Source organism: Parus major, chromosome 14 (assembly GCF_001522545.3).
Source record: "Parus major isolate Abel chromosome 14, Parus_major1.1, whole genome shotgun sequence".
NCBI lineage: Eukaryota > Metazoa > Chordata > Aves > Passeriformes > Paridae > Parus > Parus major.
Genome location: NC_031783.1, coordinates 13,642,071 through 13,662,499, shown reverse-complemented (window position 1 = coordinate 13,662,499; position 20,429 = coordinate 13,642,071). Strand labels below are relative to the sequence as shown.

General features: G+C 52.3%; 1 protein-coding gene and 1 long non-coding RNA gene across 5 annotated transcripts in view; one reads left to right on the top strand and one right to left on the bottom strand.

Annotated features, from left to right (window-relative positions):
• Positions 1-6,388: 6,388 nt before the first annotated feature.
• Positions 6,389-8,163, bottom strand: LOC107211298. Of its 2 annotated transcripts, none has more exons than XR_004499426.1 (2): positions 7,919-8,163; positions 6,389-6,540 (listed from the first exon to the last, which is right to left on the bottom strand). It is a non-coding gene; the product is annotated as an uncharacterized LOC107211298 (long non-coding RNA). The 2 variants fall into 2 exon arrangements; XR_001524129.1 differs by lacking the exon at positions 7,919-8,163 and adding an exon at positions 7,327-7,416.
• The window catches only part of PEMT (phosphatidylethanolamine N-methyltransferase), a 41,933-nt gene continuing 28,707 nt past the window's right edge, over positions 7,204-20,429 (top strand). Inside the window, exons 1-2 of one of the 3 annotated variants that reach the window (XM_015643169.3) lie at positions 7,204-7,337; positions 9,967-10,074. In XM_015643169.3, coding sequence (XP_015498655.1) covers positions 9,982-10,074 — 93 coding nt within the window. In that variant the 5' untranslated portion in view covers positions 7,204-7,337; positions 9,967-9,981. Of the gene's footprint in view, positions 7,338-7,521; positions 7,609-8,311; positions 8,456-9,966; positions 10,075-20,429 lie in introns of those variants that run through there. The other 2 variants (XM_015643171.3, XM_015643172.2) reach the window with 2 other exon arrangements.

Here is a 20,429-nt window from a genome sequence, read left to right as displayed (position 1 = left end):
GGAGCAGCCCATGGGGATTTTAAGTTTTGCCCATATTGAAGATTTCATGGCAGCTCCCATTAAACCCATCTGCTGGTACAGCCTCCTCATTCCTGCTCCAGCCACACTTCCAGTTGGGCTTTCCTCCTCCCACATCCCACACTCTGCTGTGGCCAGTGGGTGCTGGGGCCACCCCATGCTGCCAGCTTCACTCTAGCCTCTCCCCCTTCCTTCCCTGACCTTTGGATTCGATTTCTCCCTGTTAGCCAATGTCCAAGCAGGGTCCCAGGGGCTCTCCACCAGCAGAAACAAACCACAGCAGAAAACATCCATCCCAACAGACAGGGCTGGCAGGGAGCCCCCACACTCCTGCCTGGGCAGTGACCCACATCCCAGCCACTTCCCTTCTTCATGGGAATCTGCAAAAATACCCCAATGCTTGGCAAGTGGGTGATGCTACAGGCATCCTGTAGCATCCTGCACCCTGGCAAAGGGAATGTCTGGATTTTGGTGCTTCCAGGTGGGTGTGGGAAGGGGAGATGCATGAAGGAGGGAATGGGGGCAGCATCTTTCTTTAGCAGTAAAGAGATTAAACATCTTAAACCTGAAACAAGTCTGCTCTGGCTTAGGTGGGGAAACCACAGAACTTCTGCTTCATGCCATTTTATACAATCAAAGACCAGTTTGGGCTGAAAAGGTAAAGGAAGAGAAACAAAAAGTTGTCTCCAGCAGTTTCTTTTTGTTGAAATGAATTGAGTTATGAGTAACCCAGTAATGACACCCAGCTCCCAGTCTGCCTATGGGAAGATCACGGCAGAAATCCTGGTTACTGAGTTTTGGTGGTGGGTCCAAGGGCCAAGGCACTCACAGCTCACACTCCCCTCCAGCTGCTGTGGCTCCAGGCTCACAGTGGTGAGGAGTGATGTATTTTTAATTTGTTTAAGGGAATTAAGCTCATCTGTGTCTGACTATTCACACAGTCTCCACTTTCATTAATTTCTGAGCCGCTTGCCTGGATTCCTCTGGCTCTGGCAGGGGTTTGGCATCACAGGGAGACCAATTTCCTGAAAATCTGACAGATGTGAGTCACTGGAGAGCAGCAGGAGACCCCATTTGCCCCTTCCCCACAGTTTGGGTCACCCACCACATCATTCCCATAGGGTCATTCTGTGTTGCCCATGATGTGATGCTGGAGAGCAGCGTGCTGGCAGCTGGAGAGCCTCTGCCCTCCTGAGGTCCCCAAACTTCTTTACAGGGTCCCCAGTCTTCTCCCTGGCATCTCTGACCTCCTTCCCACGGTCCCTGACCATCTTCCCATCTTCCTTTTGAAACACTTCTGTGAGGCACCTTGTAAACAGATGCAAAAGCAGGGGGGAAAGAAGAGATAATATAAAAATAGCAGCAGCAGGAGTGGGTTTGAAGTAAATAACAGAAAAACATCAAAGAGGAGGGGGAGTGATGCTCTGAGGAGGTATTTATAGCTGGCTCTGTGGTTCCTCAGACCTGTGTGTTCCCATGGAACCTCTTCCCTGTCCCCCACAAGCATATGTTTGTGTCCTTGCCTTGCAGTCAGCCCTTCCCCAAGAGTCTTCCATGTGGATTCAGCCTGAAGGCAGAGCATATCCCCACAGCTTTGAGAGACCACTCAGGGAAAGGCTGCTGCTCTGAAAAGGTTCTGAGCCCAGCATTCTGTGGCACTGAGCATTGGGATCAGCCACTTGCTGTGGGGGCCATCACACCTGGCAAGAAGCAGCCCCCACTTCCAGGCTTTTTTTCTCTGCCAAGTCCTCAATGAGAGCTTTTTCTCCCCCACAGCCCTCCTGGGGGTCACATTTGAGAGCAAGGCTGATTGCCTGGGAAATGAGAGGCACCAGCAGAGCAAGGGATGAGAGATGGCCACGGAAGGAATGCTTGGTGCTGTGACTCAGCCCCCTCCCTACAATGGATCCACCCCATCCCTCCTCGATGCTGCAGCGAGCATTGGGCATCTGGATGGCTCAGCTAATGGTGACACCCTAATTAGATGTGTCTGGAGCAATGCACCTTATCCCTGGGCTGCTGATGTGCAGGGAAGTTTTTTGGAGGACGGTTCAGCCCTTTGCACCTTACAGGAAAAGGCACTAGGGGTGCACAGGGTGGTTTGTAGATGCAGAGGAGACCTGGAGGGGCAGGAAGCATTAGAGAAAGCTCTTCAGTCTCTTTGAATGCACCCAGGGGCAATGGGGGTGTTTCCACCTCTGTCATGGGGCCAGGGAACATGGTAGCAGTGACCTTTTCAGCTGCCTTCTGCTTTGGGAAGCCTCAGCTTCTCTTAAAGCATCTGTCCCCGTGAAAAGTGCTTTGGAGGGATTTAGGGCTTTGGGGGAGAGCAGATTGGCAGTAAACCCTCCAGCCAGCTGTGCAGAGTCAGGACCTTTTGGAAAAGGGAAATTTGGGTGATTTCCACCCACCTGGAGCCTCAAAATGTCCTTCTTCTTTGCAGCCATCTCCCAGGCTGGGGAAGCAGCCGCTGCTCCGTGGTAACTCTGCACACCCTCACTGCTGCTCTCTAATCAGACACGGGCTTTGCAATTAAGTGGCACAGAGTAACCGTGGGGACAGAACCTGCTGTTTGAGCCCAGCTCAGACGAGTTTAGGGAGGGAGAGACCTGATTTCCCACTTAGCAGACAGGTCACGATCGGTGGATTCATTGATCCCAGAAAGCAAAGCCTCCGCTTCATTAGAGACATGCTGGTGATGAAGGCGGCCTCGGGGAGCAGGGAAGCTGTGTGAATCCTTCCCTAAATGTTATCTCTGCAAGGCTCAGAGTGCAGATGTTGGGAAGCTGCTCCGACAGGATGGCTTCCTCTGGAGGGAGCCTGCTCCATCCCACTGTGCCATCACATGAGTGGCTCTGAAGGGGCACTGGAGCTCCCTGGAAATGCTGAGGCTGGAAAAATGTGCTTTTAACGTCTCTGTGTCTGTCTGCCCCTTCCCTGTGTGCTTCTCCCCACCGAAGTGTGACGAGGGCACGATGCCCTGGCTCAAAGCAGGGCGAGCTGTGGCTGTGCCAGGGCAGAGCACCCGGGTGAGACCCAGCTCCCACACGAGGTTCACCTGCAGTCAGCGTGGAATTCCCAGAGCCTGGGGGGTTTGTGAGGGATGTTCACCCAGAAGCACGGACACAACAAGGCCCTGGAGAGCTGGTTCAGGTGCAGGCAGCAGGGGCAGAACAGAGAAGAGGCAGCCCCACTGACTGGGCACACTGAAGCTGGGCAAGACCCTTGTGCAAAGTCCTGCTCGCTCTGCTCCTGAACCACGACCGTGTGTACACAAAATTCTCTGACTGTACCAGCCAGATCCTGCTCTGTCCTCTGCTGCATTCCTGATTTTCCCTCCCCAGGTCAGCTCTCCCAGAGGGAGGTTTCCACACTGGCTCCTGCCAACAGTTACTGGCAATAACTTCTCAGTGCCCTTCAATGCAGCTGCTCGAGGCAGCAGATGGGGATGGGGGTTGAAGCTGAGCCAGACTGGCTGCTTTGCAAGGAGAGTTAGCTCAGGATAAGCTGGGCTTATGCAAGTAGCTCCATCTACTCCCAAAGTTCCTGTTCTCTCCTGTACCTGTTGGGATCCTGATGTTACTGGGAGCAGTTTCACCGAGGTGAGCGTTGCCCACAAGCTGGAGCAGGGCCCTGCACCATCCCCTTCCCTGAAATCACGACTCTGCATGGTAACAACACCCACAGGCAAAAAGCTAGGGAAGGACTGTGAGCCTTCCACATGGAAATTTTGAAGGTTTTCCTGGTTCTCTGCATGAGGGGAACCACGCAGGGGATGTGGCTTTTAAGAAGGTTTCTGCTCCAGGGAATCACGCTGTGCTGCTGGTTCGGGGCAGGGATGTATCATCCTGCTCCTGCAGGTGTTAGGACTTTTTTTTTGCCAATTCTTCCAAGAAAGCATCTCCCGTGGGCAAACCTGGCTGGCAGGACTCCCTGACGCCAACACAGGCATCCTCAGCTTTCACCAGTGACAAGCCTCCCACGCCGTGACACGTCCCCTTCGCAGGGGCAGATCTTGAGCTCCCAAGCATTTGGCTCCCGTTTCTGGCTCATGCTGAAACATGAACGAGCTGGAAGCAAAGCATCCTCTACCCAGCTTGGCTTGCAGTTTAGGAGCATCTCGGGCGTTTGGAGAATTTAGGGACGTGGAGGTGGTGTTGGTTGTTCTCTGTATCCCTGGGTATTTAAGGGAACTCAAGGAACAGTGGGGGCATGGAAAGGAGGAAAGGAGCAGCTGTCTCTCTGGATTTACAGGGATCAGCAGCTGAGCAAGTCCTCAGCATAACCAGGGTGTAACTGGGAGCAGAGTCTGCCTCACATACCATATGCTCCCAATCCACTGCGCTCAATCAAGCCTAATAAAATTGATAGGGGAGCATTGAAAATCTCGTGATTAATTCTTTATGATCTGTAATAGGGGAGCTGTGTGCCAATTACTCAAGTAAATCATTCATCAGAAAATAAATAGAACTAACCTCCAGCACAAACACTAGAGGATTTCCACCAGGATTGCAGATCTGGATTGCAGCATCACACTGCTGGTGACAGCACATTATCTGATGGAGGACACAGGAGTAGCTGCAATTTTGCTGCTTCTCCCCAAGGTTTCGGCTCTGTGCTCCAGCATTATTTGTTGCTTTTCACCACACGTTTCAATGATCTGTCCTTGATCTCCATGACCCATCAGCACAGGCCCTTGCAGGTTTGCAAGGGCCAAACCCACAGGATCAGCTTTATTTCAGGGCAGGTTTGAACATGGGGACCATGGACAAAAAAAAAGGAATGGGAACAAAACTTGTCTTTATTTTTCCAGCAAGGAAACCAGTCATTTGGCCTGGAAACTTTTTCCTGGTCTTGTAAGGAGAGCCGTCCCTCTCTGCCGAAGTTACCGGACTGCAGTTTCCCAATCAATGTCCCATTTTTAAGGGAAAACCACCCAACAGCACTCCCTGCCCCAGATTTCCACATGTGGGGAATTTCCCGGGTTGTGTTTGAAATCTGAAATGCTCCTGAACAAACTGAATTTTGCCAAGCCACAGTGTCCTGCTAACACACATTCAGCATCCTTCGTCATGATGCAACTCCGTATTTATCAGGGGCCTTTTGGGACCATGGTGGGATTTCAAAGGGCACTGAGGGAGTTCATGCTGAGAAAGGACTTGGGAAAGCTGAGGGTAATGTCCTCTGCCTAAGTTTGGTGCTCAGAAAGGGAGAGCTGGATTAAAGGCATGCATGGGGAGAAGGGGAGGGATGGGCACATAAAATCCAGCCTTTGCAGAAAGCCCTCTTTGTCTCCTTCACAGCTGCAGGGACGTGTCCAAGGTGGGATGAAGGACAGCAAGGAGGGGCCCCCATTTCCACAAATGCCTTCTTTCCCTCTTACATGGATCAACTTCCATGGACAGGGAATTTGGTAGTGGAAATGGCAAGGAGGCTCAAGTGTGATTTGCTGCCCTAAACACAACTGGGCTGGTGGCAGGACACTGGATTCTGCAGCACGTGCCTTCACTGGGTGACAGGACAGACGTTTCCATGACAGCCCAGCTCTGCTGACCTTGAATGAGGAGCCAGTGAGACAGTTCATCCTTCTGCACCTCCTCACCATCCATCCCTCAGCCTGACCCATTCCTCCTCCCACTGTGCCACAGCATCCTTGTCCTTTCCCAGCTGGCAGCACTGGCATCACCAGAACACCTTTCCCTTGCAGCCAGGACAGTGTGGAGGTTTCTCCCTGCTAATTCCTCCTGGAGAGGGACATTAGCATCTCACACATCCCAGCCACCATCGCTTCCCCCACTGCATCCCTGTTGCCCTTCCTGCTGCTCCCAGCACCCAGCTGGTGGGATTCAGAACAAACATCCTCCCACCTGCTCCCGCAGCCCAGCCTGGGAGATGGCAGAGGCGATAATTACACACTTGGCACAGCAAAATTATCCAGTGCGGGGGAGAAGAGGCCGGAAGCAGCTGGAGATCATCCATGGGGAACGCTGCTCCCACCCACAGCGCCTCGGTGTGTGCCTCACCCCAAACCAGCCTGGTTCACACCGTGAATGTGCTCCTTGGGCCCTCTGTGAGCACCCCGAGTGCCAGAGCTGATGGTGCAGGGGGGAGCTGGGGATGTGCTGGAGCACCGAGGGGTTTGCAGCAGCAGAACTAAGGAAGGCTGGTTTCCCGTGGTGCCAAATTGGAATCCCTGGGGTCTGCTGAAGTGTATCCTCCAAAGATGCCATTTTCCTGGGGAGGGCTTTAAGTGAGCCATCATTCATGCACACTTTCAGTGCCTGCCAGGACACGAGTACTTGGATATCCTTTCCCTTCCCTGCTCCCATGAGACCTCTGGGGGGGACACTTGCAGCTCATTCACACCGTATTTATTTTTGAAGAAAATTTATTTCCTTGCAAAGCAGGATCTGCACAAGCAGAGGCCCTCAGGGGTCTACAGGGAAGATACTACCCTATTTTCCAGACAGATCCAGGACTGCAGCCCATGAGGTGCACCAAGCAGAAATATCCTAGAGAGGACTGAAGATGAAAAAGAACATGAGTAGTAATAATAACAGCAATAAAAAAATAAACGGCACTGGCTGAAGGGAGAAGGCTGCAATGAATTGTCCTTAAAATACACTTAGACTCGGTGGTTTTACGTTTTGTCCTTCAATGACTAATATTGGTCAAGAGACATTTAATTTCCTGCCAGGGAGCCACTGCAGTTGTTTCCCAGCTCCCGGCCCTGGTGTGAGCACTGAACCGGGACAGGGCAGGGGATGGGCAGGGATCCATAGAATCATGGAGTCAGAGAATGGTTTTGATTGGAAAAGATCATCTCATTCCTTAAAGATCTCATTCCACCCCCAGCCATGGGCTGGAAACCTTGCACTAGGCCAGGCTGCTCCAAGCCCAGTCCAGCCTGGCCTGGAACCCTTGCAGGGATGGGGCAGGCACAGTTTCTGTGGGCAAAAGGAACGGGCAGGGATGCGGCAAAGGGCAGGCACGGGAGCTGGCAGGGAACGGGCAGGGGCTGGCAGGGAACGGGCAGGGGCTGGCAGGGAACGGGCAGGGGCTGGCAGGGAACGGGCAGGGGCTGGCAGGGGACAGACGGGGGCTGGCAGTGCCTGTCTCTGCCCCCGCACCAGCGGTGCCCACTCGGTTTTGGGTCCCTCTCCCCTCAGGGCCGTCCCACTGCCGGCCGCACTCCAGCTCCCGGAGCGGCCCCGGGGATCCGTCCCGCTGCTCCCGCTGCTCCCGCGGCCAGGGTCGAAGTCCATCCCGGGCCGCGGGGCCGCTCCCCGTCCCGACACGATCACGCACCGGCAGCGGAGGTCAGTGCTGTCCCCGGCCCGCAGGCCCCGGGCCCGGCGCGGCTCCGGGCCCGGCTCCTCCCGGAAAGGCGGGCCCGCGGCTCCCGGCAGCGGCTCCCGGCAGCGCCACCGCGGGCGCGGCGCTCGGGCCGGGCCGGGGGCGCGGCGGGGGCACCCGGCCATGGCGGGGCGGCCCGGGCCGGGCGCGGGGCGGCGGGAGGCGGCGGCGGGCGGGGCCCGGCGCTTCCCGCGGGAGTGCTGCGAGGGGCTGGGCGGCCTGGACTACGGCCAGGTACCGGCGGGACGGGCCGGGCCGGGCCGGGGCGGGCGGGAGGGCGGCCCCGGGGAGGGCCCGGCCTGAGGCAGCGGGGGGAGCCCGGGGATGGATCCCCCGCTCCCCTCGGTGCCGCCGCGGGGCTCGGCAGGTCCGCTGGGAATCGCCCCCGGGTTGTGCCCGTAGGTGCAGCAGGACTCGGTCCCCCGTCCCCCAGGTGCACCCACCGCCCTCCCCAGCCCGGTTCCAGCCCAGCCGGGCCGGCACGGTGTGAGCAGGGGCTGCACTGGCACTGCGTGAATGCTCGGGGGTGCTGCCACCAGCTCACCCGGCTGCCCCTGCAGCTCTTTTTAAATGCCCATGCAGCTCTCACCCAGGTATCCATTTATCTCTCACTCAGGTTCCGATACAGCTCTCAACCAAATTCCCATGCAGCTCTCATCTAGCTGCCTGTGCTGCTGTCCCCCAGTTGCCTGTACAGCTCTCAGCCGTGTGTCCATTTGTGTCTCACCCAGGTGTCCATGCCGCTGTCACCCAGGTGTCCATGCAGTTGTCACCTGGGTGTCCATTTATGTCTCACCTGGGTGTCCATGCAGCTCTCACCCAGCTGTCCATGCTGTTCCCACCCTCCCTGACTTTGGGGCTGTGATCAAGCGGGCACCGCTTGCCACGGTCATTGATCCCCCACCGTGGGGAGGTGGGGGCAAAGTTGAATGTTCTGTGCCTGTTACGTGGCTGTCCCAGCAGCTTGCAGAGACAGCTCATCCCTTTAGGGCTCCCCTTTTATCCCGAAAAGCACACGCCAGGCACAGGCCAATCTGCCTCCCGCTGGCAGCCGCGAATTTGTTGAGCAGGAAAAAAGAAGGTGAGTGCGATGTTCACGATGGAGCCTGCCAGGAGTTAGTAGGTCAAGAAGCTTTTGTTCAGCCCGTGCTAGCACTGTGCTCAGCACCGTACAAAACGAGAGGAAAGAAGCTGTCCTGGTCCCACGGGATTGCAATTGAAGCAGGATTAGACAGTTCGGCCCCGGTGCCAGCAGCACCTTGGGTTGTGGCTTGACAATTTGGGGGGACGAGGTCTGGTGGGGAAGGGCTGCTCGGGGGTGATGGAGAGAGGCTGTGGAGGTGGGAATAGGGGGAAATGGGTCTGGATCAAGCCATAGGGGCTGTTCCCGTTGTTCCCTGCCAGCATCCACATCCCCAGGGCTCGGATGAAGGAGCCTGGAGGATCTGTGACAGTGGTGGTTTGAGGGCAGCTGTGGATTCCCGTGAGGATCCTTCCTTTCCCCAGGGCTGTACAGTCTTTGCTCCTGCACTTTGCACCTTGGGCAGTCATGGCTGGGCAGGAGGTGCTTGGAGCGACTGGATATGCCCTGGACCAGCATGGGAGCTGTTCCCACAGCCATTTCTCTGGGCTAGGAGAGGTGCTGGGTTTACCAGCCCCGTTCCACAGATGACACTGTGGCTCTGGTTCTTTCCAAGAGCCTGTGAGGAGCCAGTGGGAATTTCTCTCCTGGACAGGCAAGGTGGAGCCGGTAACTTTTTGACCTGTGCCTGTCCCCTGGCATCCAGAGGACTTGCAAACACAGCTGTGTTGGGGAAGCAAGAACCTTCCACGCCTTGGTGTTGTCTTGGTTTTGTTTCAAGTGAGGGCTGGGCTGTTTTGATTTTTGTTTTCAAAGGTTTTGACCAAAAAAAATAGATACTGGCTGTTTTTCATCCAAATACCAGTACAGGGAGAGGGAGTGAAGAGGGAGAAGCAGCATGGCTTACTGCACGTAAAAATGCTGACAATGTCAGGGAGCCGTCTTGGGAAAAACCTCTCTTTCTTAAAAGGAGAACTGCAAGTTTTAAGGGGTTTTGTTGTTGTCATTAAGACAGGAAATTCTTTTGCACGTCCTTATAGTGCAAATGCATTCCCCCTTGCTGTGGAGGGGTTTGCATCACTCTGATTTTATGGGAGACAAGTTTGAAGCTGACACAGTTCATTGCTAGGGTGTTCCATGCAGACCAGCATCCCTGGGACAGTCCTGAGGAGCTGAGATGCTGTGGAATGGTGCTTCCTCTCCTAAAACACTCATGAGCTGGCAGCTGAGGGCTGGTGCTCGTCCTCAGAGCAGCAGTGTCACCTCTATCCCTCTGTCCTTTTGGGCATCCCAGAGAGCCCAGTGCCCTTGAGGTTTGGGGGCACAGCTTGGAGAAGCCCCCCTCCTTCTTTTGGGCTTTGCACCCTGACATAGCGCTTTGCAAACTGTAACAACACGCTGTTTAGAGATAGTAAAAGGTTCATCGACCCTTGGGGCAGCTGGTGGGTTTGGTTTGAGGTGAAATGTCCCTGTGGGATCCTGCACTCCAGTAACCATCCCTTCTTCCACAGGTGGATGTGGCAGCCATGGTGTGGCTCTTTGGCTATGTGGATGTGACTGACTCTGGTTTCATTGTGGCCGTCCTCTCAATCGCCTTCAACCCTCTCTTCTGGAATGTGGTAAGAACTGCCTTTGTGCCAGCTGCTCCTTTACTCTCAGCCTTCCTTTCCTGGCTTCCTTTGGGAGGAAAAACCTCTCTTGGGAAGTCTGCTGGGCTGAGTGGGGAGAACTGTGCTCAGCTAGACCTTAGGAATAGGTGATCAGGGAGCTGTGCTGGAGCTCCTGGGGCTGAGGGTGACTGTGAGGGCTGTCATAGAGAAGGTGAAGGTGGAAGCCAGCACAGGATCCAAAAGGAATTGGGAGCTGAGCTTGGGAGAGGGAGCAGAGCAATGAAACCCATTCTTCAGCCACATGTCCCACCCAGCAGCCAGGCACTGCTCACTACTGGGACTGAGCATGAATGGCATTAATCCCCATCAGGGTGACTGCACTGGATATGTTGCCTGCTGCTTCCCCTTGAAATGCGTTGGCAGCTGTTCGTGTGGATGGCAGGAAGCAAAAACAGTCAGCCAAAAGTTAGCCTGAAAAAATTCCTCCTCCATCATGCTGCAAAGCCTGGCAGAGAGCTGCAGGGCTGGCAGCAAGCCAGCCCTAGGAGGAGCAGGATACCTGTGCATGGGTGATGTTTGCTGTGGGTGCCACAGTGCTTTGGGAGCCAAGGCTGGAGAAACCCCCACTGCCTGTTACTGCTGGGTTCACTGCCTTCTTGCAAAACCAACAGGAGTCATTGCTAGTAGCTGTGTTGTGGAGTATTCCAGAGCCAATGTGCTGAGCAGGAAGCCCAGGCTGGCTGCAGGACGAGGTGACTCCCACCCTGCAGCACCTTCAGCAGCACAGCTGAGGCGTGGAGTGAAACATCCCTGCGAGCACTCCTGGGGATGGGATGTCATCTCAGCCACGATTCCCAAATCCGCCTGCCAAACCTCCTTGCAGGGTTTCTCTCCCTGGAGAATTCTCCTTAGAAAGGCCTTGTTTTTCCAGAGGGGGAGGACTCCTCTCTCTCTGAGTGCGGGGGCTCTTGAAATTGTCTCACGCTGGGCTTTGGAAAAGGGAGGATCTACTGGCTGTGAGTCACTTTGGAAACCTCTGTCGGAGCTCTTTGTTGCAGCCTCCCTAATTTTTCATGCAACTCGTTATTAAAAAGTCTCACGGTGTCTGAAATGCGAGCTGGAATATGCCACATTATTTCGACTGTGGAGTCATCATTTAGCATAAAGAATCAATGAGCAAGAAGATTCAGGATGTGGTCTCTGGGGGGAGAGACTGGCTCCAGCGAGAAACTGCATGAAAGGCAAAGAAAAAAAAGTTCTTTTATTAGCATCTGCTGCTATGCCTGCAACTAGTGGGATGCCTGCAGCTTGGGAAATAATGTTGCTTTTTGGAGCAGGAGTTTGGCTGCTGTTAAAGCACAGGGAAAGCTGATGTAAGAGCAGAAGTTTGTTGTTCTGCGCTGCTGTTGTCCCCTCGCAGGGACTGGAGAGCGGCACGGTTGGCAGCAGGTGGCACTCCAAGCCAGACGTGCAGGGCTGTGCCTGGGAGCAGGAGGTTTGAGTGAGCAGCCTGAGCTGGCTGTTGGGGAAAGCTCTGAGCGTGGAATTCTGTGTTTCCCTGGCTGGAACGGGCTGGGAGCATCTTGCAGTCCTTGTGCCTCCATCCTTGCTCTGCTCCAGCCCCCGAGCATCTCCCTGGTGTTTTCAGTCCCAGTGTGTGCCTCACACCAGGCAGTGCTGGAAGACTGTGGGTACTGCAGCCCTAAAAAAGCCCCCACTTACATTTTAGCAAGAGTGGCCCTGGCTATCCTTGGATTTTCCCTGACCTGCTTCCTTTACCTCCTCCCCATCCTTTTATCCATGTGATCATTGTCCCCTCCCTGCACCCAGCCAGCAGCTCTTCTTTCTTTCCCTACATCTCTGCACAGACACTCTCTGTCCTTGGCTGTTTGAGTTCCTTCCCAGCAGCTGAGATTGCTTCTGAATCTGAATTACTCTGGGTTTCCAAGAGCTTCAGTGTAAAGACTGGAATTCTGCACAATGCCAAGCACTCTTTGCTCTCTCTTCTCAATAACTGATGTGGGATGCTGGTCAAAATCTCTCCTGTGCATGAAATTCCTGATTTGGATAGAAATTGGGTGGTGATGTATTGATTTAGTTCAGTGTCTTAATTCCCTGTTTCTGCTGAACTCCAGCCAGGTCTGCCACTTCCAAAGTTTGTGCTGGGTTGTCCTTGCTGTGCTGTGCCTCTGAATAAAAATGTGGTGGGGAAACCCTGGCTTCATACAGTGGATCATGGAGAAGCACAACCAGGCATATTTCTCTGGGACAAAACCTATAGAGTTTGGGGATGAAGCACAAACTCTGGAGGCTGTGGAGGAATGTGGCCTCCAGAGAAAAACGTGATGCTTGTCAGGTCAGTGGATGTACTTTGGGTAAGAGCAATTTTGAGGACCAGAGCCTAAATGGGGCAATTTGCAGACTCCAGCTGGGCTGTGCTGATGCTCCCTCCTGTTCTCTACAGGGGAGAAAAGCTCTTTCAGGTCTCAGGACTTGAAATTCCTACCTTCCTCCCTGCAGGCATGTGCAGGAGGGTGCTGGCAATGTCTCTTCAGGGCCACCTACTGCATTTCTTCAGCAAACCCTGGGCTTGCACCCCCTCTTCTACTTCCACCCCCTTCAAGCCAGTTGAAATCCTGCCTGTCCCTGGACAGGTTATATTGTCCATGGCACAGCCTGAATGTGTTCCTGCACTATTCTCTAGTTTTTCCCATATTTTTTCCTGTCTCCTGCTCGTGCTGTCTCTGCTTTCCCACCCACCTTGTCTGTTAAGAGAGGAGCTGCTGGGAGCTGTGGTCCCACAGGAGGCAGGGTGCAGGTGAGCTCTCAAAAAGAAGCAGGGGAGCCGTTTTGGGAATTAAATCACTTAAAGACTCCCCAGGGATATTCAGTGCAGCCAGGAGAGCTGAGCCACCATGGGGCTGTAGAGGGGCACCCAGCAAGGAGCAGGCACATCTCTGGAACTGTGCCATAAAATGTTAATGAGGCCAGAGCAGCAGGAACTTCAATAAATCCCATCTGTGCTTGGAAAGCCGCAGAACGATGGGAGAAACTTCTCATCCCTTGGTAACTAAGGAAGGCATTAAATGAAAACTCCTCAGGGACAAACATTTTCAAGCCAAGAGAGGCAGAAAACCTGCATGCAGGAGGCTCTAAGGAGCTGGCTGAGCCTTGGCACACGAGGACTTTCTAGAAAGCTGGAAGGTTTCTGTCCCTCTCAGTAGCAGCCAGGCATAGCCATGAGGCCAGCAGTCTGACGTCCATCACCACGCAAGTGAGTTTTAAGTGGGGAGTGCATCCATCAGCAATCTTTTCTTGATTTGAGCCTCTTAAAAATTTAGGTCTGGCGTCATGGACCGATTTAGAAATGGCTCATCTTCAGCTGGCGCCCCAGAGCTCACTCCTCCCATCACCTCCGGTCATCCTCTTGAGACACCCGTGTGTCTCACAGGAATCTGCAGGGTGAAACTTCAAATGTCAGAGCTAGGAAAAGGCTTGGCATAATTTAGTGTGATTTTAAAGAAATAGACCCCATCAGACAGTGATTTTATTTTTCAAGGTTGCAGCTTTTGCTGTTCAGGGTAACACAATCTCTGTTCTAGACTTCTGTGAAGCGTTTAAGCTGCATGAGGTTTTGATTAAAGAAGTAGTTGCTCAGGGACCTGGGCTGACAACGCCTGGCTCCTGATGGATGTGTATCTCTTGGTTCATTTATTTTTAATTTCCCATCCTTTTCTCCTTCTTTGGAGACTGAAGGAATCTCCCTAGTGGGTAAGAAGTGTTTGCACTGGAAGGGAGGGGGGACATTGCAGGCACTGGCAGTCTGATTTCACCTACCTCTGACCACTTCTTGCTAAACTCGGAGGAAGGTGCCTGGCCCAAAACATCCCCATGCTGCTGGGAAGTAAATGGAAGCTCAGGAGTTGTCAGGATTCAGACCTCAGTGAGCCAAAGCCTGAGAAACCTTTTGGGGACAGGAGAAAAAAGCCTGATGCTGGGAGATTTCAGCAGCTCTCGCTGCCTCTTAGAGAAGGAAAAGATTGAGCTGTGGCTTGAAGGTGGTGTGTCAGCACCTTGCTGGGGAAAGGAAATTTCAGGGTATAAAATAACTGTGGAAGGCTGGGATGGCAGCAGAGCCTTGCAGGGAGTGCACTTCAGTTGCCTGAAGTTTACAGGATTGGGAGATGAATGAGTTGGGATGATTAAATATTTTTTTTCTGGCCTTCAAATTCTGTCAACTTGTGAGACTTTTGTGGGCTCCCCCACAAACCTCTGCCTTCCTACAGCTGCAGGGGAGAGCAGAAAACAGCCCTCAACCAGCTTCTGGAAAGTGCTTTTAGACCCCATCATATAAGCCATGGCACAGTGGCGATGATTATCTGCTTATAACAGATGCTAGATCAATAGCGGGGCTTCAAGCTACGCTGCAAGGCAATTGACTGCAGAAAGTGTTTCTTTATTGGGGTAAAGCTGGGCTTGCAACGAGGCTCAGATCCGCTCTTACATCTCCGGTCTTAAAATGTCACCACCAGCTCTGATGCCTTTCATCCTTTGTGCAGGGAGAGAACGCGCATTATTCATAATTGGACTCTCTACCAGGCAGCAATAGCCATTTTCATTTCCTACAATAGCTGAGAAAGAGTGAGGATTTGCCTTTTTTTTTTTTTTCCATCTCCCAAATAGCATTTAGTGGCAATTTTATTCCAAGTGACTTGGTAACGCTTTCACTCCGGCAGCGAGGGCTTCGCAGCGCCGCTGTAACGCGTGGAAGCGGATGGCATCGATTCTCCAGCTCTCGTAACAGAGCCAGTCCTGCCTGGGTGTGTAACACCAGGACTGTTTGTCTCCTAAATTTAGCTTTTCCAGTGTGTTGGCACAGCTGCCAGCCACATAACGAGCACCAAAACTGGGTCGCACCCTCCGGCGTGCCGGCTGGAGCGGCACAATTAGGAGCGCTGTCACCTTGAGGGAGAGCCACATCCTTCGTCCCAGAGCTGCTTCCCACAGCCTCACAGCTGGAAGTGGTGGTGTTTTCATCTAAATCCTCTTGAAGAAGCTGTGCAATATATTTTGATGATGTCCCTGCAGGCTGAGCTGCCTGTGCTGGGGGTGTTGTGGAGCCCAGCCTGGCCAGGCAGCTGTGAGCTGAGATTTTTTTGTCTGTGTGTTGAGCTGGGCACGGTCTCAGGGCTCTGGGTGAGGTGGTGACAGTCATTCCAGCATCTGCCCACCCACCGTGCACGGGTACCTGCCAAGGCAGGCTGTGCTTGGGAAGCTGAGCAATTTCTGTGCCTGTTCCTGGAGTGAATTTGGGATCCAGCTGGTGTGCGACGTGCCTGCTCAGCATTTCTCAAAACCAAGGTCAGAATCTGCCTCTCACCTCACAGCTGACCCGATAAGCAACCTCCTTTTTTTAGCATCTGCAGAGTGCTTCTCTGAAAACCCATGGTCTTTGTTGTATATACTGGACTTCTCTTGTTTAGTATTTTAAAAATAAACTGCAGGCTGCTGGCAGCCCTGCTGGAGTAAGTCAGCACACACACAAAAGATGAAAAAAAAATAATTTAAGCCAAGAGCCTTGTTTCCATATGGATCAGAGGATTATCTGTAGACCCTGGAAACTGGAAGAGGCCCTTTCTTCTCCATCCCATTCCATCCCTCTCCTGCCATCCTGCTGCTAAGCCTTCTCACGTGCTGATGAGGTGCTGCTCATGAGAGTCTGTGACCACCAAGACAAGGGAAAAGGTGCAGCTGGAAGCAAAAAAGAAAGTGGTTTTATCTACCCAGACCAGGAGGTGTGGAAGAGGCAGCTCCTCCTGCTTGGCCCTGGGATTTGGCAGTGTTTGTGCATAGCCTGGGGAGTGGGAGCTGCTGGAGCCCCGAGGAGAGAAACCCACTGCCACCCCTGGAATGTCAGTGATCCAGGGGCTGGGCAGGGGCCTGCCACAATCACAGATGTACATTCCAGCTGTGCTATGGCACAGGCTGTTTAGCAGAAGCCTGCCCAGTTCCCAGAAGGATGTGATCTCCCAAAATAGGGTTTTGATGAAGAAATGCAGACACGCAGTGTTCTGGGTGCTCTTGGGAGGTTATTTCTGCTGCTTCCATCACGATGCAGCTGCATCTTCTGCATGTCTGGAGACTCATGGTGGGGAGGGAGGCCTTGGGGTTTCATGGTGGGGGTGCTGGCTCTGGCTTGTGGCAATAAAATGCCACCTCATTTTCCCTATTTTTTCCCCCCTGGATGAACTCCTAGGGGACACATCTCCAGTTGCTCACATGGCAGCAGATGGGAAATGGATGGGAAAGCAGATCAGTAAATCACTAAAGCAAAAACCTCCATGTATTTTCCACCTCTATAATGACCTCAGTGATATGTGCAACTGGAAATGGTTCTTGGCAGGAGCGTCCCACATCCCTGCTCTCCTGAGTGTGGCACCAGATACTTCAGCAGCCTGATCACAGCAGTGCTTGTTGGACATTGGTTCCTTGTAAATATTAGGAGCCTCATCTTGGTTAAAACAGACAAGTATGTGCAGCCTCCCAGGCTGCCTGCCTTACATTCCCCTTCCTAAGGGATCCTGACAAAGCTTTAAAACCCCTGAGAACAAATCCAGGGAGAGACAGTTGATTGTTGGAAGCTGGTGCTGATGTATTTTGTTGATGAGGACATGAGCTGTGGACACAAGAGTGTGCCTGGGCTGGTTGATATGTGGCAGAGGAGCAGTGCACTGGCTGTACAGAACAAGGGGTTTTGATTTTGGAGGGTGGCCCCAACCCAGAGGAAGAGCTGTGGAACCACTGCCTGAATTTTCCTTTTCCATACCAAGCCATCTGAACTTCTGTGCTTGCTCCCATTTTCTTAGGAAATTAAAAATTTGGTTTCCAGAAAATCTGGAAGCCCCAGCCTTTTACACCTGTGCATGACTTCATCAAACTGCCCTGTTCATCCAGTGGATATTGAGGTCAAGGAGAGGAGGACTGGTGGGAGCTCCTGATTTTCCCATGTGTCATTGAAATCATGAACCTCAATGATGAAGCAGAAACTCACATGGATTGGACAATATCTTAGATTTTTCCTTTGTGAAATCTCTTTTTTGTTCCTTCTTTTTTCTTCCCCATACCAGGGATGATGCAGCCACGGGCTCATTCTGCAGGTCTGCATGTGCAAGCTCTGCTTTGTCTGGCTGAAGGGTTTTCACTTGCTATCTGTGTAGGTACATTTTTGGTGCGATCCTTTTTATACTTTGGGGAAGAAAAAGGCTATGAACAGCTCACAGCCCTGAAAAGGGTGAAATGGAGATGGTTTTTAGCAATCTTCTATGCTTTTGGCTGTTGCAGGAAAGCCTGACCATCAGGGCTCCCAGAACGCCTTCGTCACCTCCTTTGTGTGGTGGGAGGTTTGCTCGTTATCTGCTTTCTCCTTCACTTATAAGAGAAGCTGTAATTGTAGCAGCTCCTTGCCATAAAAGCACAAAGACATTTTCTGTGAAGGAAAGTGTACATGCAGCTTTTATGATCCTTTACGGTACTTCTTCTGCCCACTTTTCTTGCCTCCTGTCCTTTGTCCAGCATCATCTCTGTGCCTGTCTCCTGCTCAGTGTGCCCACCTCTGGCTAGAACATTGTCTTTGTACCTTTTAGACTGAAAAAGTTGGTCATCCTCCTTGTCAGTCTTGCTGAGTGAAGAGAAGACAGACCCCCAAATCCCCCCATGTAGTCAGGTGTTGCAATTCCTGCCTGTTCCCTCAGAGCTGTCAGCCCAATAGCAGATGTTCAATCTGCATCATCCCAGGTAGGGTTTTGGACTGGGGAAGAGAACCTTGTCCATCTGTCTGTGACTGAGGTGCCCATCCACAACAGGAAGTAATACCAAATCTGATCACTTTGAGGCACACATGCCTGTTCCTATAAAAAACAGAATGACCTCACATGAGATACTGTATTTTTAACTATGAAGCATTCCTACTAAGTGCCCTTTCCTGTTTATTTTTACCAGGACATTGTTGTAATGACTGCAGACTTACTCATTTCATTCCCAAGGCTGGAGAGCAGCACTGAATTAGTTTCATTTTGAGATTTTGTCATACAATCATTTTCCAGAGACTGATGTTCTCGGAAGCTGAAGCAAGTGCGTTGCTCAACGGAGGAGCATTACTTTTCTTCCTGTATCCATTAAGCTTTGGTCACTGGTGTGGATGTGAGTAGATCCATATCTGGAAGGACTTTCTCAGCCCTCTATCCTCCACCTCTGTGCAGTCCTCTAGTAGAAATGTGTGGAGCAAAAGGCTGTGAGAATCTCTGAGCGCTGGATGCAGGGCTGGTATCTGTATCCCAGCACTGGGCTTTGAGGCTGCAGGAGGGGAAAGGAGCTCCCCTGGGATGCAGATCACAGGATCTGAGGATGACTGAGTGTTCACTCAGCTTTTGGGTTACTTTTCTTGCATTGAACAGATGAACAAATACCGTGGGGCACGTGGTTACACCCATCCACACCCAGGGGAACCCCAGTGCTGACATCGCGGGGTCCAGTGGTTGTGTTTAACCCTTCAGGTTGTTATTACTTGTTGTGCCCATGTGTTGAACATCTCATCCCTGGGCAGAGGGGAACAGAGCCCCCGTTACATAAAGATCACATTGTCCCTCTCTATTGTTGCTGGCACCACGGCAGCATGGCAAACATGCGTGTCCTCAGTGGGAAATGTTCCCAGGGGAGGCTTAACACGGAGCGTGGAACATGATCTGGAGAGGACAGGGGGCCCTTGCAGACGAAATCAGTGCTTTGCTGAGCATGGCCAGTGCAACCAGTACCTCTATTCCAACAACCTCTCACTCCTCTGTGAAGGAGTATTGGATTTCTCTTGCATTTTGTGCTCTCAGAGGCGGATTTATTTTATCCTCCCCCCTTCTCTGTCCCCCTCCCATCACGGCTCCTGGGGGAACGATGAGCAGGTACACGCTGTCCAGAGGATGGGTGTGTTGGGACTCCTTATTAGCAGACTTATTCCAGAGAATTAAACCCTAATTTCACAAAAGGGCAGCAAGAGAGTGGCTGCAGCTCTGGGAGAAGCTGAGTCGGCTTTGTGTGTTGTTTGCAAATAGCACAAGAAGTCCTGGTCTGAGCCTGCTGATCCTGGTCACTGGGGTATTGTGACCAAAAGAGTAATGGTTGTGTTTCTTTCCCATTTAAAACAAAATTTACGAATTCATGTACAAGGAAACCAGCCATGCATCCTCTACTGTGCTGTCACCTGTTTTGGGTTTCAGGCAGGGCTTTAAAATGTTCCTATTCCTCTTCCACTTCATCTTTTTACCACCCTGCTGCAAAGTGTTCCTCTGCAGTGCCTTGTCATTGTTTCTCCCTGAATTAATTGTTGCGTGTAATTGTGACCTGCCGCAGGACGCTGCCTTGCTCTATTAGGGAGAGGTGCTAATGAAGAACATTGGGTACCACATGACAGGAGAGCAAGGCTCAGCTCTCCAGGACGTGGACTTGCTGTACTGTTACTGCCAGCCCGGGCAGAAATGGTGTTCTTGTCTCTCATCACTCACTGGCTAATGATTGTAATTTTTACTTGCTGAGAAACTCTGGATATCATGGACTTCATTAACAGATACATGAGATGCTACCAGACCTGCATTAGGGGGAGAGAGGAAGAAAACAACCCCTGCGTGGAGGCAATTTTATTATTTATCTGTAGCAGTAGAAGGGATGCAGAATTAGTGTGAGATTCGGCAGTGTGGCTAATGAGCTGGGCTGAGCTGGAATCCAAGCAAACCTATTAGCAAGAGAAAACTGCAAAGATGATGCCCAGGCCTGAAAACCTTCACATCAAACACAGGATCCAGTGCTGGGATGGCTCAGCTGCTTTATCTTCCTCCATGTGGGGCTGGGTGCTTGTGTGCTGCTGTGTCTGTGTCTCAAGAGGCTGCTGCTTGCTGTCACCCACAGCCTTTCTCCATCCCCTTCTCTCCTGCCAGCTCCTTCTTACTCATACATTGGGTGAATTGGAGCTTCTGATTTAATCTTTAAGACAACAGAGACAGAGTATTTTCACTCCCATGGGCCTCAGCTCCTTGAGTAATTGCCCGAATTGAAATATTGCAGTATCCAGCCCCAGTTTTCGGCTGCAGGCAGCGCAGGTTGGGCTGGCTGGGGACACTGGCTGCTCACAGTGGTACCTGAACCTGCATCTGCAAATAAATACAGGTCATACAGGAGAGAAAGAAACACCTGATTTAGCTGACATCTCCAGTATAGCTTTACACAGTCTCTGCAATGAATCAGAGGCTGCAATAATGTCACTTGTTAGGTGACCTCAATCTCCTTTTACCTGGAGCCTGTGAAGGCTTGTTTCAGTTCAG